The sequence below is a fragment of the Ipomoea nil genome, unplaced genomic scaffold, assembly GCF_001879475.1.
Source record: "Ipomoea nil cultivar Tokyo-kokei standard unplaced genomic scaffold, Asagao_1.1 scaffold2975, whole genome shotgun sequence".
In the NCBI taxonomy this organism is placed as follows: Eukaryota; Viridiplantae; Streptophyta; class Magnoliopsida; order Solanales; family Convolvulaceae; genus Ipomoea; species Ipomoea nil.
The window spans coordinates 2,863,663-2,883,192 of NW_017619403.1; the positions used below are offsets into that span (position 1 = coordinate 2,863,663).

The 19,530-nt window shown below is 35.4% G+C and overlaps 3 protein-coding genes and 1 long non-coding RNA gene across 5 annotated transcripts; 1 reads left to right on the plus strand and 3 right to left on the minus strand.

Moving 5' to 3' along the window:
- Window positions 1–3,395: 3,395 nt before the first annotated feature.
- Window positions 3,396–4,291, minus strand: LOC109163107. The gene is made up of 2 exons (XR_002051200.1): window positions 3,790–4,291; window positions 3,396–3,677 (listed from the first exon to the last, which is right to left on the minus strand). It is a non-coding gene; the product is annotated as an uncharacterized LOC109163107 (long non-coding RNA).
- Window positions 4,292–5,122: 831 nt separating this feature from the next.
- Window positions 5,123–6,052, minus strand: LOC109163106 (triphosphate tunel metalloenzyme 3-like). Its single transcript, XM_019311829.1, has one exon. It carries the CDS (start codon window positions 6,002–6,004, stop codon window positions 5,291–5,293), a length of 714 nt encoding a protein of 237 aa, XP_019167374.1. The 5' UTR covers window positions 6,005–6,052; the 3' UTR covers window positions 5,123–5,290.
- Window positions 6,053–6,652: 600 nt separating this feature from the next.
- LOC109163105 (F-box/kelch-repeat protein At1g67480-like) lies at window positions 6,653–10,230 on the minus strand. 2 transcript variants are annotated; one of them, XM_019311828.1, is made up of 4 exons: window positions 10,041–10,230; window positions 8,601–8,673; window positions 7,660–8,465; window positions 6,653–7,472 (listed from the first exon to the last, which is right to left on the minus strand). In XM_019311828.1, exons 3-4 carry the CDS (start codon window positions 8,124–8,126, stop codon window positions 6,845–6,847), a joined length of 1,095 nt encoding a protein of 364 aa, XP_019167373.1. In that variant the 5' UTR covers window positions 8,127–8,465; window positions 8,601–8,673; window positions 10,041–10,230; the 3' UTR covers window positions 6,653–6,844. The 2 variants fall into 2 exon arrangements, with proteins under 2 accessions (XP_019167373.1, XP_019167372.1); XM_019311827.1 differs by having other exon boundaries at window positions 8,601–8,678.
- Window positions 10,231–14,402: 4,172 nt separating this feature from the next.
- On the plus strand, window positions 14,403–16,866 carry LOC109162977 (DEAD-box ATP-dependent RNA helicase 35-like). Its single transcript, XM_019311687.1, has 2 exons — window positions 14,403–15,453; window positions 15,858–16,866. Exons 1-2 carry the CDS (start codon window positions 14,546–14,548, stop codon window positions 16,720–16,722), a joined length of 1,773 nt encoding a protein of 590 aa, XP_019167232.1. The 5' UTR covers window positions 14,403–14,545; the 3' UTR covers window positions 16,723–16,866.
- Window positions 16,867–19,530: the final 2,664 nt, after the last annotated feature.

A 19,530-nucleotide genomic window follows, 5' to 3' on the forward strand; every position in this document is an offset into this window, starting at 1 on the left:
TGTGTTTAGTTCAATAGGTTATTTGATTTTTTTATTACTTATTTAGATATAAGCTGATCTTACTGAATACTAACAGGGCGTTTGGTTGAAAGAAATTTAAATTCTCTTCCCACTTAATTTCCACCTAATTCCAAAGGACAAAATTTCCTTGTTTGGTTGAAAGGAATTGCAATTCCCTCATTTTCATTGAATTAAAATCTCATGTCCCCCTGGATTTTAATTCTTTGGGATTTTAGGAAGAAAAAAAGATAGTGATGAGTCAAAATTACTCATTCCTTTTTTAACCTATAATTAATGCCTAACAACAACAATAGACATTTTTAACTTTATACTACTTATTCCCTTTCAATTCCCATGTATACAAAACATTGGAATTGAAATTCCCCATCCGCTATTCAAAAGGATATTTTGAGTAAAAGTTTGTTTGTGATTTTAGTCGATAATAAATATCACAATGAGATAAATTAGTTTAGAATATGTATAAAGGGTTGGTACGAATAAAAAAGACCAATAAACAATTTCAATGATGAGAAGTAAAACTTAAAACCTTATGATTATCAAATCAATTGTCACATACAACATTAATGTCTCTTTCTATGCAGAGTTTCTTCATGTCCGATCCCACTGTGAATAATGGTCATTCAAACTCATTATTATGACTCTAGCTGGCCAACTCAAACCACAAGAAAATAAATCAGTTTAGGTTGTCCATAGTTGATCGATTCAAACCAAGAAGGTCAATAAGCCGCTTCCGTTGAAAATCAAATTTGTAACATTGTGATTCCCAAGTCAATATTCTAAACAGCTTGAGTGGGGTTGCCCTTATAACCCCTTAAACTTGAATTGAAATATTAATGATTAAACATTTAAACCAATACCCCAAAAAATTGATAATTTAATTAACTCCCTCAATTGTGACAATAATATAGTTTAGTTTCTTAGTTATTGCTGATGTAAATTTATAACTTAAATTTTTAGTTAAGTAGTGAATTTAATCTTTAAAATCTGGGTTCCATTAAAATCTAAAGAACCAAATGACAAATCAGTTATGTGACTACAATTAAAGACTAAAATAGTAGACTCATTAAAAAAAAAAAAAAAAAAAAAAAAAAAAAAAAAAAAAGACACAATCGAAATCAGAATTACACTACCCTCTGGAACAATTAAAAATATGTATGAATTAAAAGAGGAGTATAGTTTGGAGGGAAGAATTCCCAAAAAGTTTCATCAAACCAAACTACCCTCTGGAACAAAGGATGAAAACCACAAGATCGAAAATGGTACGAGAATCCAATCCAATCCATGTATATACCTTAATTATATTCAAGTTGGTTTCAAGTCCTGAAACATTGCATCCCACCTGATCTGATCTTCAACCACAGATGTGGACGACCAGTACTTATCGCCATCTCCCTTCTCATCATCATCATCCTCAACAACCATCGAGCTCGACAAGCTATCGAATCTGGAACTACACGACCACAACATCGTACCGCCGCCATGCCCATTTGTAAGCAACAGCGTGCCCTGCTTGATGGGTTCCGTCTTCTTCACATTGTTCCTTCTGAGTGTACTACTCCTCCATCTTAACGAGCTCTGAGTTCTCCTCAATGGCACCAGCGCAAGCCCACCAGCCGCTTCCTCGCACCCAATCCAGTTCCAATTCCAATTCCTCCGGATGTACTTGCTCACGCACCTCTTCGTACGTTTGATCGCTAAAAGAAACCTACGCGCAGGAGGAGGAGGAGCTGCTTTTGTTGTTGTTGTTGTTGTGTGTTTGTTGGCGAGCTTGAGGATTTCTAGCCTGTGTTTGGCGACGGAGATGCCCATGCTTTGCAGAAACTCGTGGTTGAAGTAGGCGATGTCGTCTTCTTCAAGCTGGTTTTGAACAAATGTGAGGCCGTATTCGTAGACAAGAGTAGGGTCTAAGGTTGTCGTCTTGGACAGCCAAGAAAACCAATCCATTGAAGAAGAAGAAGAAGATTAGAAGGAGAAACGAGAATTTTGAAGTAAATATAAATTTGAAAGTGCAGTGGAGATAATAATTAATATTATGGGAAAAGAGATGGAGAGTGGATGGTTAGCATTCGCTCCACTGCTCTTGCTTTATTTCTTTTCTGACTCTTATATGCTTTACTTGATGACACTTGAAGCTTGAGAGTTGAGAGTACTTGACTAAAAGTAAACAAAACTGGGTTACTTTTGGTGGGATGATTATGTGTTAATTAAAAGATGTTTAATTTTCATGTTTTGTCCGCATGAACAACTCAACTAGTCATAGAGATGAAAGTTGGAAAGCTCCTTGTGCGTAACTTCTATGGTTCATGTTCATGTTCAATTGAGTTACTATTGAAAGAATTTTCATGTTTTACTATTGATAGGGGTGAATTGAATGTATAAATGTATGTTAATGTTTTACAAGTGTTAATTATGTGTTAGCTAGTAAAATTTTGATTAGTATGTCTTCTTCTTTAAAATTTTTTTTCCTAGACTAGTTGATATTAATTTTAATCAACCCACTAAAAAGATAAAGGCAATGACAATAATATTATCACCACCAACTACAAACCTATATATTTCTAACTAATACAAAATAAGGGTAATATTATTTAAACAAAATTATTTTGGATAAAAATTAATATATGTTGTAACTGAGTTAATAGTACTTTAAAAAAAAAAAAAAAAAAAAAAAAAAAAAAAAAAAAAAAACATCTTGGATCTTGGTAAATGGAATCCCAAAGTCGGTCATCAATGGACCAATGCCGACACCGTTATGCAGAAAAAGGACAGAAGGAGTTGGGAAGTGTAGCATTGAGTGAGAACAAAGGAATGTTCATATGTAGATGCATGCCATATTGCAATCAATTACCTATCTGGTCCATCACTCAATCGACCCATTTTCATGGATAATACTATGGCCTATTTGCTAAAATAGTTAACCTATACATCAATTTTAAGTTATTTGATCACTATTAGTTGTTTGACTCGATTTAAAAATTAATATAAGTGTTTGGTTAATTAGCTTTTTGTATTCTAAAATGTTAAAATTCAAAAAGCTACTCAAAACAACTTTTCCAATTAGCTTTTTGAGAAAAAAAATTTATACTAAACAACTATCAGCTATCAGCTAACAGCTAATTTACCAAACACATTTCTACAATCAGCTAATGTTATCAATTAGTTATATCCTCTAAGTAACCTAATTAGCTAACATCTAACAACTATTTACCAAACAGGACCTATATGTACTCTTATTCTTAAATAATTTTTATTTCTACACTTGAAATTTTGATATAGACACATTTACAGGGACCACATTAGTACATTACAGAATGGGTAATGGTGCAGATCTTAAATTGATGCGTGAAAGATAATCTCAAATAATGTAAACTTACTCAATTGGATGGTGATTACAATTAAACTTATCATCATTATTCATTTAAAGACACAATCACACAATGTATAACAGATAGACCACAAAATGATTTTGTATCCTAAAGTTTGTAACAAGACAAAATTAAAGGGACTGTGTCCCATGTGATAAAGCAATGGTAAGGACTGTCTGTTTTGTGTCTCCTAGTCCTAATCAATTAAAGAGGATCTCATCTTCCTCAATATCAACACCGCTCCAAACTCTTCTTTATTGCAACTTTGAATGGAACCAAATTACATGTTTTCTGGTGTTGATACAGGTAAAAGGGAGAAGGGTAAACTATGGGAACATCTGAACAAGAAGCAAAGAATAAGAAAGATTAACAAGTCTAGTATATAGAAAGCCTGTGAACTTACAAAAAGGGATATCATGGGTTTCAGCACTTCAGAAGCCATTGATAACACAAAGAATCTCAAGGTTACAACAACTTATTACACCGGTGAACCACATTTAGGCTCGCTTATTGTGATCAACTCTGCAGTAAAGCAGCATAGGCAGGTGCCCTTCAAGTTAGGCTGAACATCAAAGTAGCGAACACAAGCGTTAGACATAATAGGAATCACTGGAATTAATACCTCCAATGATCCTTCAAGTATTGTGCTATTACCAGCAAATGTCCTCCGAGTATAAAATGACCAACAAACGTCCTCCGAGTATCAAAAAGTGACAGTAAATGTCCTCCGAGTATAAAAAAAATGACCACATGTGGTGTTCCGTTAGCAAAGGCATGAAAGTGGCGTTACATTTACGACTTTGATTGGGTATACTCAGTTTACCCTTCAATTTAATACCACGTTCACACATTTGCTAACGGAAGACTACGGGTGGTCACGTTTTGATACTCAGAGGACGTTTGCTGGTTATAGCACAATACTCGAATGACCATTGGAGGTATTAATTCGGAATCACTGTGAGCAAATCCAAGATTGCGTCTTTGGATCCAAATATCCAGGATCATCTTTGGCGCTTGAGCTTCCCTTTTGACAAAGGTGATAAATGCTACAAAAAAAGGCAACAAAAACAAATTCCAGTGCTAGCAAGGGCTACAGAAGCAGCTGAAGTAAAGCTCAATGAGTTAATATTTTTTATGCTAGAATGATCACAAATGCGACCAACTTCCCATGATCCCACACCCCGTAACCTAGGATCAAAGCATAAACAATGTGAATGGAAACCAAGATAGCATCCCCATTATACCCAAATATACAGCCAAAACTCCAGCATTGTTCACAATAATGTAGGTCTCATCAGATAAGATCCCAGCTGTTCTAAACAGGAACTACAACACTGACAGTAAACCTATCAAGACAATCAGAACCAAACACATTACTTCCATTGTGGAAGGAAATGCCATAAACCCAGCCACAGTAATAGACATAACGAGAATTAAGATTTTATGCAACCCATGTATCCCAGAAAGAATTATTTTTACAAAAGAAAAGGGGGGGGGATCAAACCATCAAAATCGACATTGTCTAACTCAAGATTATTCAAAGTTCCTGGTTTCACATACCCATTTCCCTTATCTGAAGCTACTGACTAAGAGGTTAAGTTCTTGAATTCAAAGTCACTATCTTTCACTAGTTAAGCAACAAATCCATCTTCAGAAACAGCAGAACAATTACCAATTACTATCCATATCTAAACCTGCTATTTTTACACACACGCATATATGTACAATCCACAAAGTAATGTGAAAGGGAGAAAAGCACTTATAATTCAACTAAAGGTTGCAGAAATGGTGAAAGGTGATAGGGTTTCAGGGGTGAAAATGATTTCCAGATTCAATATCAGCCAAGAATAACCTTTTTGTAGGTTTGATTGTCTATAAATGAGAAAATACAAGCTTAAAGTTAGTTATTGATATTGATGAGGCAGTTTTCCCGATCGGAAAATTGCAAATTTTGAAACTTCAGAATAAGAATACTGAATTTCATTACTGTTTAACAGCTCCTCAATCAGATTCTTGGCAATTTCGGGCTCCGAGCTCTCGCATTCAATCTCATAACCCGTTCCGAAATCGTAATGCGTCTCGTCGACCTCCAATTTCAATCCTTTCCACTCATACACTCCTCTCAAATTCCTAAACCCGCCCAAGCAGACCAAACCCTTTTCCCCAATTTCATACTCCGACTTCACTCTCTCTACGATCCTGCAACCGTCAATTAGCAGTAGCCGCCATGGCTCCGCCGCGCAGGCGCGCCCGATGGTGGGGTCGAGTTGCTCTTCGTCCTCCTCTATGCGGCTGATTCCGTTGGAGATGACGGGTTTTGCCTTGAGGGAGATGACGCATCTGGAATCGAGGTCGTAGAAGCGGAGCCGAAGCACGGCGAGGTTGGAGGAGAGCTCGGCGCTGGCTCCGTCGAAGAAGACGTTTTCCTGAGCGTGGGTTTTGAGGTGGTAGGGAGAGAGAACGGTGGAGAGGCGCTGGTGAGAAGCGGAGTCGGGTAAACGAAGCTTAACTTCGACTTCCATGGAGGCGGTGGCGGAGAAGGCGGCGCTGGTTTTTAATCTTCGGAGTGTAGCATTGCCATTGGCTAGCAGCAAACGGAGCCTGCCGGAGCCATACATTTAATATTGCTACCAAATTTCTATCCACATTTGATAAAATGAGGGCACAAATTAGAACTTTTGTATCTTATAACAATGGAAAAATTAGATTTTTGTCATTTAGTTATACTCATGATACAAAGATTAATGATATTATAGAGTCTAGTGACACAAAGTGGGTCTTCTAAATGATTGGAAGGTCATGTGTTTAATCCCTAATTTTTGTCAAAAATTATGTAAAGTTCGACTCCTAATATGAATGATCCGTTAGTCTTTTTGATTTGACTTAGTTACGGGAGTGACCGGTTGTCTTATTAATTTGACTTAGCTATAGGCAACCGTGACCTGATTTGATCATTTGTTTTAAGTTCGACTCCTAACGAGAATGACTTGTTAGCTTTCTTGATTTGGCTTAACTATAGGTAACCTATTTAATAAAGTGGCCTAATTTGGTTATTCGTTACAAGTTCGACTCCCAACGGGAATGACCTGTTGGCCTTCTTGATTTGACTTAGCTATAAGCAACCTATTTACTTCTTTGTAGTCTTATGTCGATTAAAATGACAAGACGGAATTTATCTATACACTATTGAGTAATGACTGTGAGTTTCTCTCGTTACCTAAAATGAAAAACAACTGGAAAAAGAGGGTGGATAAATGGCAAAAGCATCAACAGCAAAAACCCCAGAGACAAGATCAATTCAAGGAAGCAAAACTACAAGTTAATTTGGTACCAAAGTTCCAACCATAAAACCAGATAACACACACAGACATCATCAGAACTAGGTTTGTAGCAATGCTAAAGTGTTCAAAGCACTAAGGTAACAAATCAGGACAAGAAAACAAGTAAAATGTGAGGTTCTAAGCCTTAATAGTGACACTACACAGGCACGAACCGGATGGCTTTATTTCGCTGGTCTGCCACTCTGAACCCGGAGCTGCATTTGGATCATATAACAGCGTAGTGTAGCCGGGATCCTCCTGCACGGGGAATAGCAAAAGCTTCTCGTCTAGTATGCCAAATCTGAACCCAATGCTCGAACTCCCCGTCACAGGAACCGCGACCATCTTCCACGAATTGTCCTCGGGGTTGAATATGGCTAGCTTACGCTGGTTCTTCCACTCTATGCAAAACAGCTTCTTCCCCAGCACCGCGTGGGCAGTGACCATCACACACCCGTTCTTCATCTCACACCAAGCGTGCCTCTCGGGGCTGTACACATCAACAAACCTCGAGTTTCCTATAGTGAAACTCGATCGACCACCCATCACATACAGCTTCCCATCAAACCCACACGCAAAACAGCCCCACCTTGGGCGACGAAGAGACTCGATCACGCTCCATTTCCCGGTATCTGGATCGTACACCTCAGCACAAGAAAGAGATTCTCCTTCCACGCCATAACCCCCAACTGCATACACCATTCCATTCACCTCCGCACAGGCAAAGTCATAGCGTGCCACATTCATGCTAGATAATGTGCTCCAGCTGCACAATTAATAAATGTTAAGAGTCCACATTGATAAAATAAGAGAAAACATATGGATTTATAAGGCCATAAGCTAGACTGGCTAATTGATTGGATTCAATTTTTTAGTGTGGTTTGACTCATGTGCATTATAGCCCAGTTGAGTGACCTTAACCCAATCTGGCCCGGTTGTCCACTTAAACTAACCTGTTCAAGCAAGAATCGTACTGAAAAACATCTGCTGAAGCAGAACTAGATCCACCAGCCATGGAATATCCGCCGATGACAAGGAGCTTCCCATTGAGAACTACAACGCCAAACCCGGCATTGATTGGAACCGGCATCTCCGGGAGCTGACGGTGCTTATGCCCCAAGCAATCCAAGACCTCCCAATGGCTTTGCTCTCCGTCACCATCTGCAGTTAAGACAAAAAGCCACTCCTGAAGCAAACCGGCTAGTTTTCGTACCATGATGAACTCTTTGCTTTTGATAAACGATCTCCATGGCTTGCTGACACCACCCATAGCAGGAAAATAAGACCGAGGAACAAGAGCAAGGCAGTATTTTGCCACATCATCTGGCAATCCAGGCAAGATGGGAGAATAGGAATCTTTAGAAAAGAAAGAAGTAAAGCGAGAATTGTTTTCTGAATAGCCCGTATTGTCTAGCTTCATTTGATCAGAGAAACACAACTTCGGTTCTGGAACTCTCTTTTTCCCACAATTCTGATAGATCAAATTCAACGTGTAACTTAACAAAGTGCATTTGATTTGACTAGAGAAACTCGTGATAGCCTTCACTTATGGAAATTCTAGAAGACCAAGGCATAAAAGACATTGCAGAATGGATAACTTGAGCTGTAAACACCGACAACTTTCTATGATTTGTCCAACCAGATTCAAATTCCATGCTACTCCCGATCCTACTAATGCTCTGCTGGATTCTCGTACCTATGCTGCTACTACTCTCTAAGCTCCTTGAGTTCCTTTCACCCCCAAGCATTGCCCGAATAACTATGTACAAGAAAAAGCGTTTTGTAAGTCATCTCGGGAAAAACTATCTCTACAGAGTAACTTTTCACAAGTCAAATATCAGTAGGTAGAGAAAATGGAAGGAAACAAGAAAAGGAAAGGAAGTAAAAGAAGAACCTGCCAAGGCCATAGAAAACAAAACGCTTTTATCCTCCTGTTACTTCCATCTCTAATTTCAGAAAATAATCACCTGCACTATATCGCATAAGATTGTAAATGAAAGTAGATTCCAAAAGGTAAACTGCCTAGCAAAAACAAAAAACTTCAACTCATCTTTGAAACATTTAACACCACTAGGGAGATAATTGACAACTCAGCCAATAGCATTGACTATCCTTTAGAACATGAAACACATGTTTTAAATTAATGGATTAAAATATATGGCCCTGTTCGGTAACATAGTTAGTTTATCAGCCAATTTTGGCTTATTTGACCATTATTAGTTGTTTGACTTGGTTAAACAATCAATATGAGTGTTTGATTAATTAGCTTTTTGTAACAATTTATTGCTTCAAAATGTTAGAATTCAAAAAGCTGCTCAAAGTAGTTTTTTCAATCAGCTTTTTGAACAAGTCATTTTCCATGTAATCAGTTATAGCTAACAACTAATTTTACCAAACACTTTTCTACAATTAGCTAATGCTATCAACTAATCAACCCGACTAACCTAATCAGCTAACAGCTATTTAACAAACACCCCCATATAATAATGGCACCCTATTTTTCACGATGGACTAGACAACCTTGCCCAAATATCAAACAGATCCATTATCTTATCTTAATTGAAAACTCCAAAAAGTCAAGTTAGGTGGAAAAACTGGATCTTTGAAAAAACATCAACTTCACCTACCCACCAGCCAAAAAATCAAAACCCAATCCCCAGAAAGAAAAAAAAAAAAAAAATGAAAGAAGGGATCAGGAATGAAAATGAAAACACAAAAATTGGAATCAAGAAGACAAGAACTAATTTATACCAACCAAAAAAGAGAGATATGAAAACAACATATATCCAGTCAGATCAAATTTGACACCAAGAATTCATTAACATCCTCTTAGAAGCTTCATCATTTTTTTCCACTGAAACAACTACTGTTTGATAGAAAGCCCCAGCATCCAAGTAAAACAGATTCTCTCACAACATGATGAAAGCTAATTTTACATTTTTTTACTTTATATTCCAAGAACACCCATTATTTCAAATTAACTAAAATGAATAGCAAAACCCTGTATCAAACCAGAATTAGAGATCTGGTACTTCAGCAACGAAATAAAAATATTGCTAAAAAGAAAAAAAGTTAAGTCTTTTAACATAATTGGGATTATTAATAGGAAAAGAAATCCAAGAACAATATATTTCACTACAAACCCATTACATATATTCGAGAAGGGAAGCCATTATCCAGAATAATCCGTTAAAACAAAACAAAGTAGAAACATCAAATAATGTCGAAAGATTTATCCACGTATAGCTTAAAAGTATGTCTGAGACTAGGAGAGGCAACGGGTTTGGAAGAAAAATAAAATAAAATAAAAGTACAAATATATAATATATATTACCTGAAAAAAATGAAAAAAGAGAAAGCTTTAACGAGTATGGAGAATGAATGAATTTTGCGATGAAAGGAGTGTGTATAGACTATAGAGTAATAGAGGGAGTGGGTATATAGGAATGGGAAAGATGGGTATGAAAGAGATGTGACCATTTCCTCCATAAATAGAAAGGGAAGACATTTCGCCGGTGATGGACGGATAGGTAGAAAGAATTATGGTCATTTTTTGGAAGATTACATTTTATACTATTTTTTATTCCTGTGTTCACATGTCATATCCTTTTAGATAGATCTATAAAATGAGTTATAATTTTTATCCATTCATTTTTTTCTTTTATTTAATAATAAAATTAAGATATGTGGTTGTGTTATATATTTATCATCTAGGTCTATTAATAATTATCTCATAATTTTTTAATTATAAAGTGAAAAAAACTACAAAAATTACATAAATCTAGACGAAAAAACTCTTATTGCAAATAAAAAAGAGTACATGTTAAAAAAATGCATACACACAATAAAAGCATCGGTAAAATAAAAGATCAAAAAATTAACCTTGAAGTGTGTCTCGGTATAGTGATTGAGCAAACAATTCCAAAGAATCAATGAATTGTACAGTTTAATTTGTCTACCAATCTAGAGCATGAAAAAAAAAAAAAAAAAAAAAAAAAAAAAAAAAAAAAAAGGGAAACCCATACGTTTTCCTGCTTTACATTTGTCTGTTTCTTCTTTTTTTTTTTCACAATTTTCTCATTTTTATTTTTTCATGAAAACGATTATTAAAAATACGACATCTATTTTTATATTATTTTTCAAATGAAAATTACACAGTTATTTAAAATTCAATTATTTTTCTTTATTTTAATGTATAAATAATACTCGTAAAAGGTGATCTGATAATAATATCAAGTGATGCGATTATGTGTGCACGTTGGACCAAGTCAGTTTAAATACTCAAAATTTTGAGTGTTACTTTTTGCATTTTAAATTAGATTGATATGAATAATATCTCTGGATGGCATGCAATGAGTAAAATAATATCGGCTATTAAACCCTAATATGATGGGTTTGGATAGTTGATAGTTGAGTTGGAAACGAGAGTAGTCGTAAAAATCTCGTGCAAAATACTCAGTTGTGTGTGTACGAGCATGTGCGTGTATTATATTAAATAGATTTTGTGGTGATTTCAAGTACTATATGGATATTGTCAAATGGGTTTGAAATAGATATGTGCAATGTTCATTTATGTTTGGGTAGTTTTACATTATTATAATTCAAATTTTAAAATGGATAAACAAAAAAGTACCTAACCATTGTAATTTCTAATAAGTAATAACATAGGTACAGTAAAAACCTAAAATATTATAAGGAGTCACAATGATGAATACATAGACCTATGAATAATAGTGGTGATAAAAATAAGTAGATATAATGAAATTTGTATGTAATAATATTAGTGATTATAAATGAAGTTATGTGTAGTTCTGTATTTAAAAAAAATATATGAAAAAAATTATTTTCCAAATCTTTTGTTAAAATTGAAAAGTGGAAAAACAATTTATCAAATGGAAAATTGGAAAATTATGTTTTAAAAAACACATTTGGTATTTTCTATTTTTTTCAGGAAAATATAAAAATTTTCCAGAAACTAAGGGCACCCAAATTATGATTTAGGAATGATCTCATATGTTTATTAAGGTTTATCAATGGTTAAGAATTTTAGTATATTATTTTACTTATTTTTCATCAACCCTCCATCGTTAATCTACTCAATTGGATGAATCATATCAATCCTCACTTTTTACCTTTCCTACATGAACCCACCACATGATTATTTTTAGCCCTTTGGGGGTTTAAAGGCACTAAGCTAAGCTTTTTAATACTGGATATTATTATATCTAAGTTCACGGTCAAACTGATAACAATAAATATTGAAACATTTTTGATATCTTTTAAAAATTTATATATTCTTAAAGTAGTCATAAGTTGTTAGTGATATCTAGCCGTATATGACTATATGATGAGTACCTAGCTAGTTGAGAATGAAGCGGCCACTCGCTACATACGAATCTTTATGTTACAATTATCTCACAATATAATCCTTCCACACAACACTTATAATAAGTTAATAAAATTTATGACCAAACAAGTCTCATTTATCCCATTATACAAGTCTATTCAATAATAATAACATGAATTCTTATTATTAAATTATTAAATGTCCCATAATATTTTTATTATCTCAAAATGGTAGATTCTTTATTGAACACACACGTCTCCATACAAACTAGATTAGAGCTACTAAGTACGTTTAACCTATATTAACAAGAAAGATAAGCTAATTAGTAGCAAAAGCTAATCCATTTTTATGTACAAGACAATTCAACTATGTTGTTCAAGTCAAAAGAGTAGTTGCACAATAGTAACTAACAACAAATCAATAACTATAACGTAATTCACATGCCATTCGTTGTTTGTCGTTAGTCCCTATTTAGTCAACTCATTCTACTAACAACCACTCACACGTTCGCTCTTTATATCCCATATAAAATGACATAAAATTTATCATATCTAAAAAGTTGGACAATGTGCTGGTATGACAAAATTCTAATGCCCAATTAGAATTAGAATTCTTACGATTAGGAACATTTTGGGACCATTTACTAATTAAAAATTTCTAAAACTTTCTGAAAAGTGAAAAATATAAAACAGAAAACATGTTTACTAGCACAGTTTTTCATTTTGAAAACTGAAAATAATTTCTGGAAAACTGTAACACTCTTAAATAGGCATGACCACGGTTCCGGTTCCGGTTCGGAACCGCCGATTCCGGTTCCGAAAATGGTCAAACCGGAACCGAAACCTTATATTAAGGTTCCGGTTCCGGTTAGAACCGACGGTTCTAACCGAAATTTCTATCTTTTTTTTTTTTCTAAAAAAAATTATGTTATATATGTTACACGTGGCCCAGTGGCCTACTGGCATTTGGCAAGTTTTTAATGTTTTTTTTTTTTTTTTAGATTTCACGGTTTGGAACCGGAACCGTACGGACGGTTCCGGTTAGCACAGTTACGGTTTCGGTTCGAACCTACGGTTCGAACCGGAATCGTGGTCACCTCTACACATGAGCTTCAATTTCTTCGGTTTTGAAAAGCTAATCTTCAATTTTGGTTTCTTCGATTTTGAAAAGCAGAGAGCGCACCTGAGCTTCAATTTATTCGATTTTGGTTGCGATCTGCTTGGAAGAACGTTGGATTCGATGCTTCAATTTTGGTTTAAATCTTAGCCGTCTTCCTCTTCGGGCTAGGAATTTTCTTCGTCGTTGGAGTTGAGCTGAATGGCGTCTTCAAACCCGTCGATGCGGTCATCAGAGGAGGAGGAGTGGAAATCGGTGTCAGCGAGGTCGTCGACAAGGGGGCTGTTGAGAGAAGCGACGTCGTATTTAACTATAAAGACGGAAATACCCCTTGAAATCATGGCCAAATGACGGAAAGTCTAACGTAGACTAAAATTAGAACGGTTTTATTAACAGTGGATGCAATGTAATAAAAAAAATTAGGAAAAATGACAATTTTTTCCCCCTAAGTTATTGAAGTGGCTGTTTTTCCCCCTGAAATGTTAAATGGACATATTTACCCTTAAACTAAATATTTAATTTATTTTTTTCTCCAACAAATTATGACCATAATTTGGTTCAAACTAAACAAACACTATAGCAACCAAACCGAAATATTCCAATTACAATTTAGAATCGAAAATCGATATTTAGAGTTTATTAAAATCGTGAACCGGAACGGACGGTTCATGTTCCGAAAAAAAATAAAATACATTTATTGTTGAATTTAGACTATTTTAAAATAAAAAATAAAAATTTAAAATAAAGACGGTTCAAAACCGCGAATCAGATCCGGAACCGCCGGTTCACGGTTCAAGATTCAGTTTTTTGATACATAATTTTAATAAATTGACATTTAAATATTGGGTTCTAGATCTGAATTATAACCGTAAACTATTAATTCGATTGCTTTAGTATCCGGTTCAATTCAAATCGAACCGTGGTCATCCCTACGTATACGCAATAATTTGTTGGAGTAGTAAAATAAATAAAGTGTTTACTTTAAGGGTATAAATATCAATTTAATATATCATGGGGGGAAAAAGCACCACTTTTAAAATAATTAAGGAGATAATGTGCTTACCTAAATAACTGAGGGGAGAAAAGTGCTATAAGTATATAACTCAGGGATAAAAAGTGTCATTTTTCCAAAAAATTATAATAAACTAAAATTAGAAAGATCGCTATAAAAATAGGACCAAAAATAGAATTCACTGATATAAACCCTAACTCCAAAATTCCCTGATTGGCTGATTCCACTCTCTATCTTCCTCCCTTCCCCTTTCATTCCGTCTGCTCCTGCTTCGTCCCCAAAATTCCCCGCATTGTTCGCAATCTTCGCGACTCGCGATATCCGCCGTCTGCTCTCCGGCGCCGCCATCGCCAGGACGACGATTATGTCGAGTATGTCGGAGGACGAGGATTACGTTGAGTATGTTCCTGTTGCAAGGCGAAGGGCACTTGAAGCACAAAAGATTCTCCAGCGCAAGGGGAAATCTGCTGCATTGGAAGAGGAAGCTGAAAAGATAAACCAAGTTGAGGCAAAGCCAAGTTTGCTTGTGAAGGCTACTCAGCTAAAGAAGGAGCTGCCAGAGGTGAGTGAGACCGAGCAAATGGTTCTGCAAGAGAAGGAGATGATTGAGCATCTCTCTGATAGGAAGACTTTAATGTCAGTCCGTGAACTTGCAAAGGGGATTACATATACAGAACCTATGCTCACTGGCTGGAAGCCACCATTAGCCATCAGAAAGATGTCAAAAAAAGCTTGTGACACCATCCGCAAACAGTGGCATATTATTGTGGATGGAGAGGACATCCCACCCCCCATCAAAAATTTTAAAGACATGAGGTTTCCTGAACCTATTCTGGAGAAGCTTAAAGCAAAGGGCATTGTTCAACCGACTCCCATCCAGGTACAGGGATTGCCTGTTATTTTGTCTGGTAGAGATATGATAGGAATTGCATTCACAGGATCTGGGAAGACTTTGGTTTTTGTGTTACCACTTATCATGGTGGCCCTCCAGGAGGAGATTATGATGCCTATTGTACCTGGTGAAGGGCCTTTTGGCTTAATCATTTGCCCTTCTAGAGAGCTTGCACGACAAACATATGAAGTCATAGAACAGTTTCTAGAGCCTTTAAGGGAGATTGGGCACCCTGAATTGAGACCTCTGTTATGTATTGGAGGAGTTGACATGAAGTCCCAGCTTGATGTAGTAAAGAAAGGAGTTCATATTGTGGTTGCTACACCTGGAAGACTTAAAGATATGCTTGCAAAAAAGAAAATGAACCTTGACAATTGCAGGTAACTATCTTTGCTGTTTTTGTCCTAAGATTAGCATTACATGACTTTGTTTAATATTTTCTTTAGTAGCTACTAAAGTGTTGTATATATTAACCTAATAATCTGAAATTTATCTTTGGCACCAACTTATTTTATTCTTGGCAATGTAGCTTGATTTGAATTGCTTTGAAATTTATCTTTGGCAGCAACTTATTTTATTCTTGGCAATGTAGCTTGATTTGAATTGCTTGTTTCATGAATAGCGTTTTATTTTTCCTCCCTTTTCATAGTCTTGAGTCCTTGACGGTTTTCTAAGTTGAATGCCTGAAAGTTTCTGCACGAATTATGTGTTGTACAAATGTTCTTTATTTCTTTGTTTTCCTGTGTTTTTGAACATTATTGTCTTATCATGCTTGGATGTGCAGATATTTGACATTAGATGAGGCAGATAGATTAGTGGACCTTGGTTTTGAAGATGACATAAGGGAAGTTTTTGATCATTTTAAAGCACAAAGGCAAACTCTACTTTTTTCTGCCACAATGCCCACGAAGATCCAAAATTTTGCTAGAAGTGCTTTGGTTAAGCCCATAACTGTGAATGTGGGAAGAGCAGGAGCAGCCAACTTGGATGTGATCCAAGAAGTAGAGTATGTGAAGCAGGAGGCGAAGCTTGTTTATCTTCTTCATTGTTTGCAGAAAACGCCCCCTCCAGTTTTAATTTTCTGTGAGAACAAAGCTGATGTTGATGACATACACGAGTACCTACTTTTGAAAGGTGTGGAAGCCGTAGCTATTCATGGAGGGAAAGACCAAGAAGAGAGAGAGTATGCGATTTCATCATTCAAATCAGGCAAGAAGGATGTGTTGGTGGCAACTGACGTCGCCTCAAAAGGGTTGGATTTTCCTGATATTCAGCACGTAATAAACTATGATATGCCTGCAGAAATTGAGAACTATGTTCATAGGATTGGACGAACAGGTAGATGTGGGAGAACAGGAATTGCCACGACGTTCATTAATAAAACTCAGAGTCCAACAACTCTTCTTGATCTGAAACACCTGTTGCAAGAGGCTAAGCAAAGGATTCCTCCGGTTCTTGCTGAGCTTGAAAATCCAATGGCAGACGATGACGCAATTATGAATGCAAGTGGCGTCAAAGGTTGTGCCTACTGTGGTGGACTTGGTCATCGTATTCGCGATTGCCCCAAACTTGAGCATCAAAAAAGCCAACAGATTGCCAATCAAAGAAGGGATTATTTTGGATCTGGTGGATATCGAGGAGAAATTTGATTTTAGTTTACAATTTATATGTTGGCAATACGTTTGCATATTCTAATGTTTTTCTCCTTGTGGAGAAAATTCCTGTTAATATACCTTTATGACTGAATCAAAGTTGGCTATATTTGAGGTAGAAATGTGCTTCTATTTCATCTTTGTAGCTTTACTGCAGTGAACAGTCTATGACATATGCTACATCTGAAGTTCCATGTTTCATGTATAGATGAACTTCATTGAATATTTAATAGATGAAATTTGTCTTGACACTCCTTTTTAGTACGGAGGGCAGGGAATTGATGGTTGAATCCCTTCTACATGTGTTCTTGTTTATACTTCTCTGGTTTTTGTATTCATAAACTTTTTAGTCACTTATTCCCGAGGAATGAATTTGAATGGAATAAAAATGTTATTTCATAAAGAATGAAATAAGCAAAAAATAAGATAAGCAAAAAATAAGATAAGAATATATTTTAGAAATGTTTTTCAATTGTTTGGTTGATTTAAGAAATAGAAATGAAATATGATTTTAAAAGATATAAATACCTCTATACAAAATGATGATGATGACGACGACGACACTTTTCCCCTTGAATTATATGTTTATAGCACATTTCTCCCTGAATTATTCATGTAAGCATATTAGCCCCCTCAATTATTCTAAAAGTGGCGGTTTTCTCCCCTAATATATTAAATTAACATTTCTATCCTTAAAGTGAACATTTTATTTATTTTTCTTCTCCAATAAATTATTGCTTAAACGTAAGGATGACCACGGTTCGGTTCGAAATGAACCGGACACTATAGCAATCGAATTGAAAATTTTCGGTTATGATTTAGATCCAGAACCTAATATTTGGATTTCACTTTATTAAAATTATGAATTGAAAAAATTGGATCCTGAACCGTGAACCGGTGCGGTTCCGAATCTGGTTCACGATTTTGAACCGTATTTATTTTAAAATAATATAAATTCAACAATAAATGTATTTTATTTTTTTCAGTTCAGAGCATGAACCGACAGTTACGGTTCGCGATTTTAATAAACTCTAAATATCAGGTTTCAATTCTAAATTGTAATTGGAATATTTCGGTTTGGTTGCTATAGTGTTTGTTCGGTTTGAACCAAATCGTGGTCATAATTTGTTGGAGAAAAAAATAAATAAATATTTATTTTAAGGATAAATATGTCTATTTTAATATTTCAGGGGAAAAAATAGTCACTTGAATAATTCAGGGGAAAAAAGTGCTATAAGTATATAATTAATGGGGAAAAAATGTTATTTTCCCTAATAATAATAATAATAATAATAATAGTAATATTTTTGAAGAACATTTAATAATAGTCAAATTAAAAGAAGAATATGCCGAGCACCTTGTGCTCAGATAGTATGTAGGACCTCTTCCATATAGGAGGTCATGAAATTGAGCCTCAAGGGAGGCGTTGTTGACTCTTTGGGCTTCAATATGTTGAGAAAATGGGTTGTTAACTCTTTGGGCTTCAATAGGTTAAGAAAGTATGTTTGAACAGATACTACAATGTAATAGAGTCAGTAGCATTAAAAAAAAAAAGAATATATATGCCAACTACCAAATGCAATACTACCTTAGAATCATACAGTCGTTATATTATAGACCGCGGTGCATGTGCACCGCGGTAAAAAACGGCGCCGTTTCTTTAAGTAAAGAAACGGCCCGCCGTTAGAGTTAACGGAGTCCGCTTATTTGGTGTATTAAACACCAACTGACACTACAGTATATCTAAACCGACACTGCAATTATATCAAAATGATACTGTAGTTATAGTGAAATGAAACTGCAGTGTATATAAAATGAAACTGAATAACATTTCACATATTTGAGTGTATATTGTACAATGAAGCTGTAATTATATCAAAATGATCATGTAGTTGTGTTTTAATGAAACTATAGTGTATATAAAATAAAATTAAATAATATTTTCACATATTTGAGTCTATAAATATTGAATGAAACTATAGTTATATCGAAATGAAACTGTAGTTGTGTTGAACTGAAACTGCAGTGGATACAAAATGACACTGAATAACAGAGTTACTTTTTGCCAAGGTTGCAGTAGGCGCTAGGCGCTAGTCGGGCGGCCGGGCAGCGCCTAGCGCCTAGGTGGATTCTAGGCGGCGCTAGGCGGGCACCAAAAAAATTAAAAAAAATAGTGACAGACTTGTAGTTCGACAATTTTAATGAGGTTGTTTTTAACGTTCACTCAAATAACACATCTAAATAAATGAAATAATGATCAATTATAAGTCATAATGTCATAATAATATTAAAATCAATAATTAATGAAAGACGACATCGGTCAAAGTTGAACAAAATCGGTCAAAATCAGACAAAATCGGTCAAAATCGATCAAAAACGGTCAAAATCGGACGAAATAGGTCGACTCGGCCGAGTTTTGGCCGCCTTTAGGCCAAAACTCCAAGGCTCGGTGCCGCCTAGCGACTAGGCGGCCGAGTTTTGCAACACTGCTTTTTGCAAAAGGGTGCGAAACGGCGGAAACAAACACTGTTTATTTTCATTTAAAAAAAAAAGACTCGCGGTGCATAATCGATTATGCACCGCGGTGCATGATATAATTTGCCAGAATCATAGGTATTTCAATACATACATACATATATATATATATATATATATATATATATAACATATTCTAATAAATAGAAAATTTTTTATAAAAAATTAAACATCATATACATGCATCATAGAATTAGATAATCCTAAAAGAGATGCTAGTGCCTAGTGCCATATTGGTGATAAAGAAGTGTTGTGATAGGTAAAAAAAAA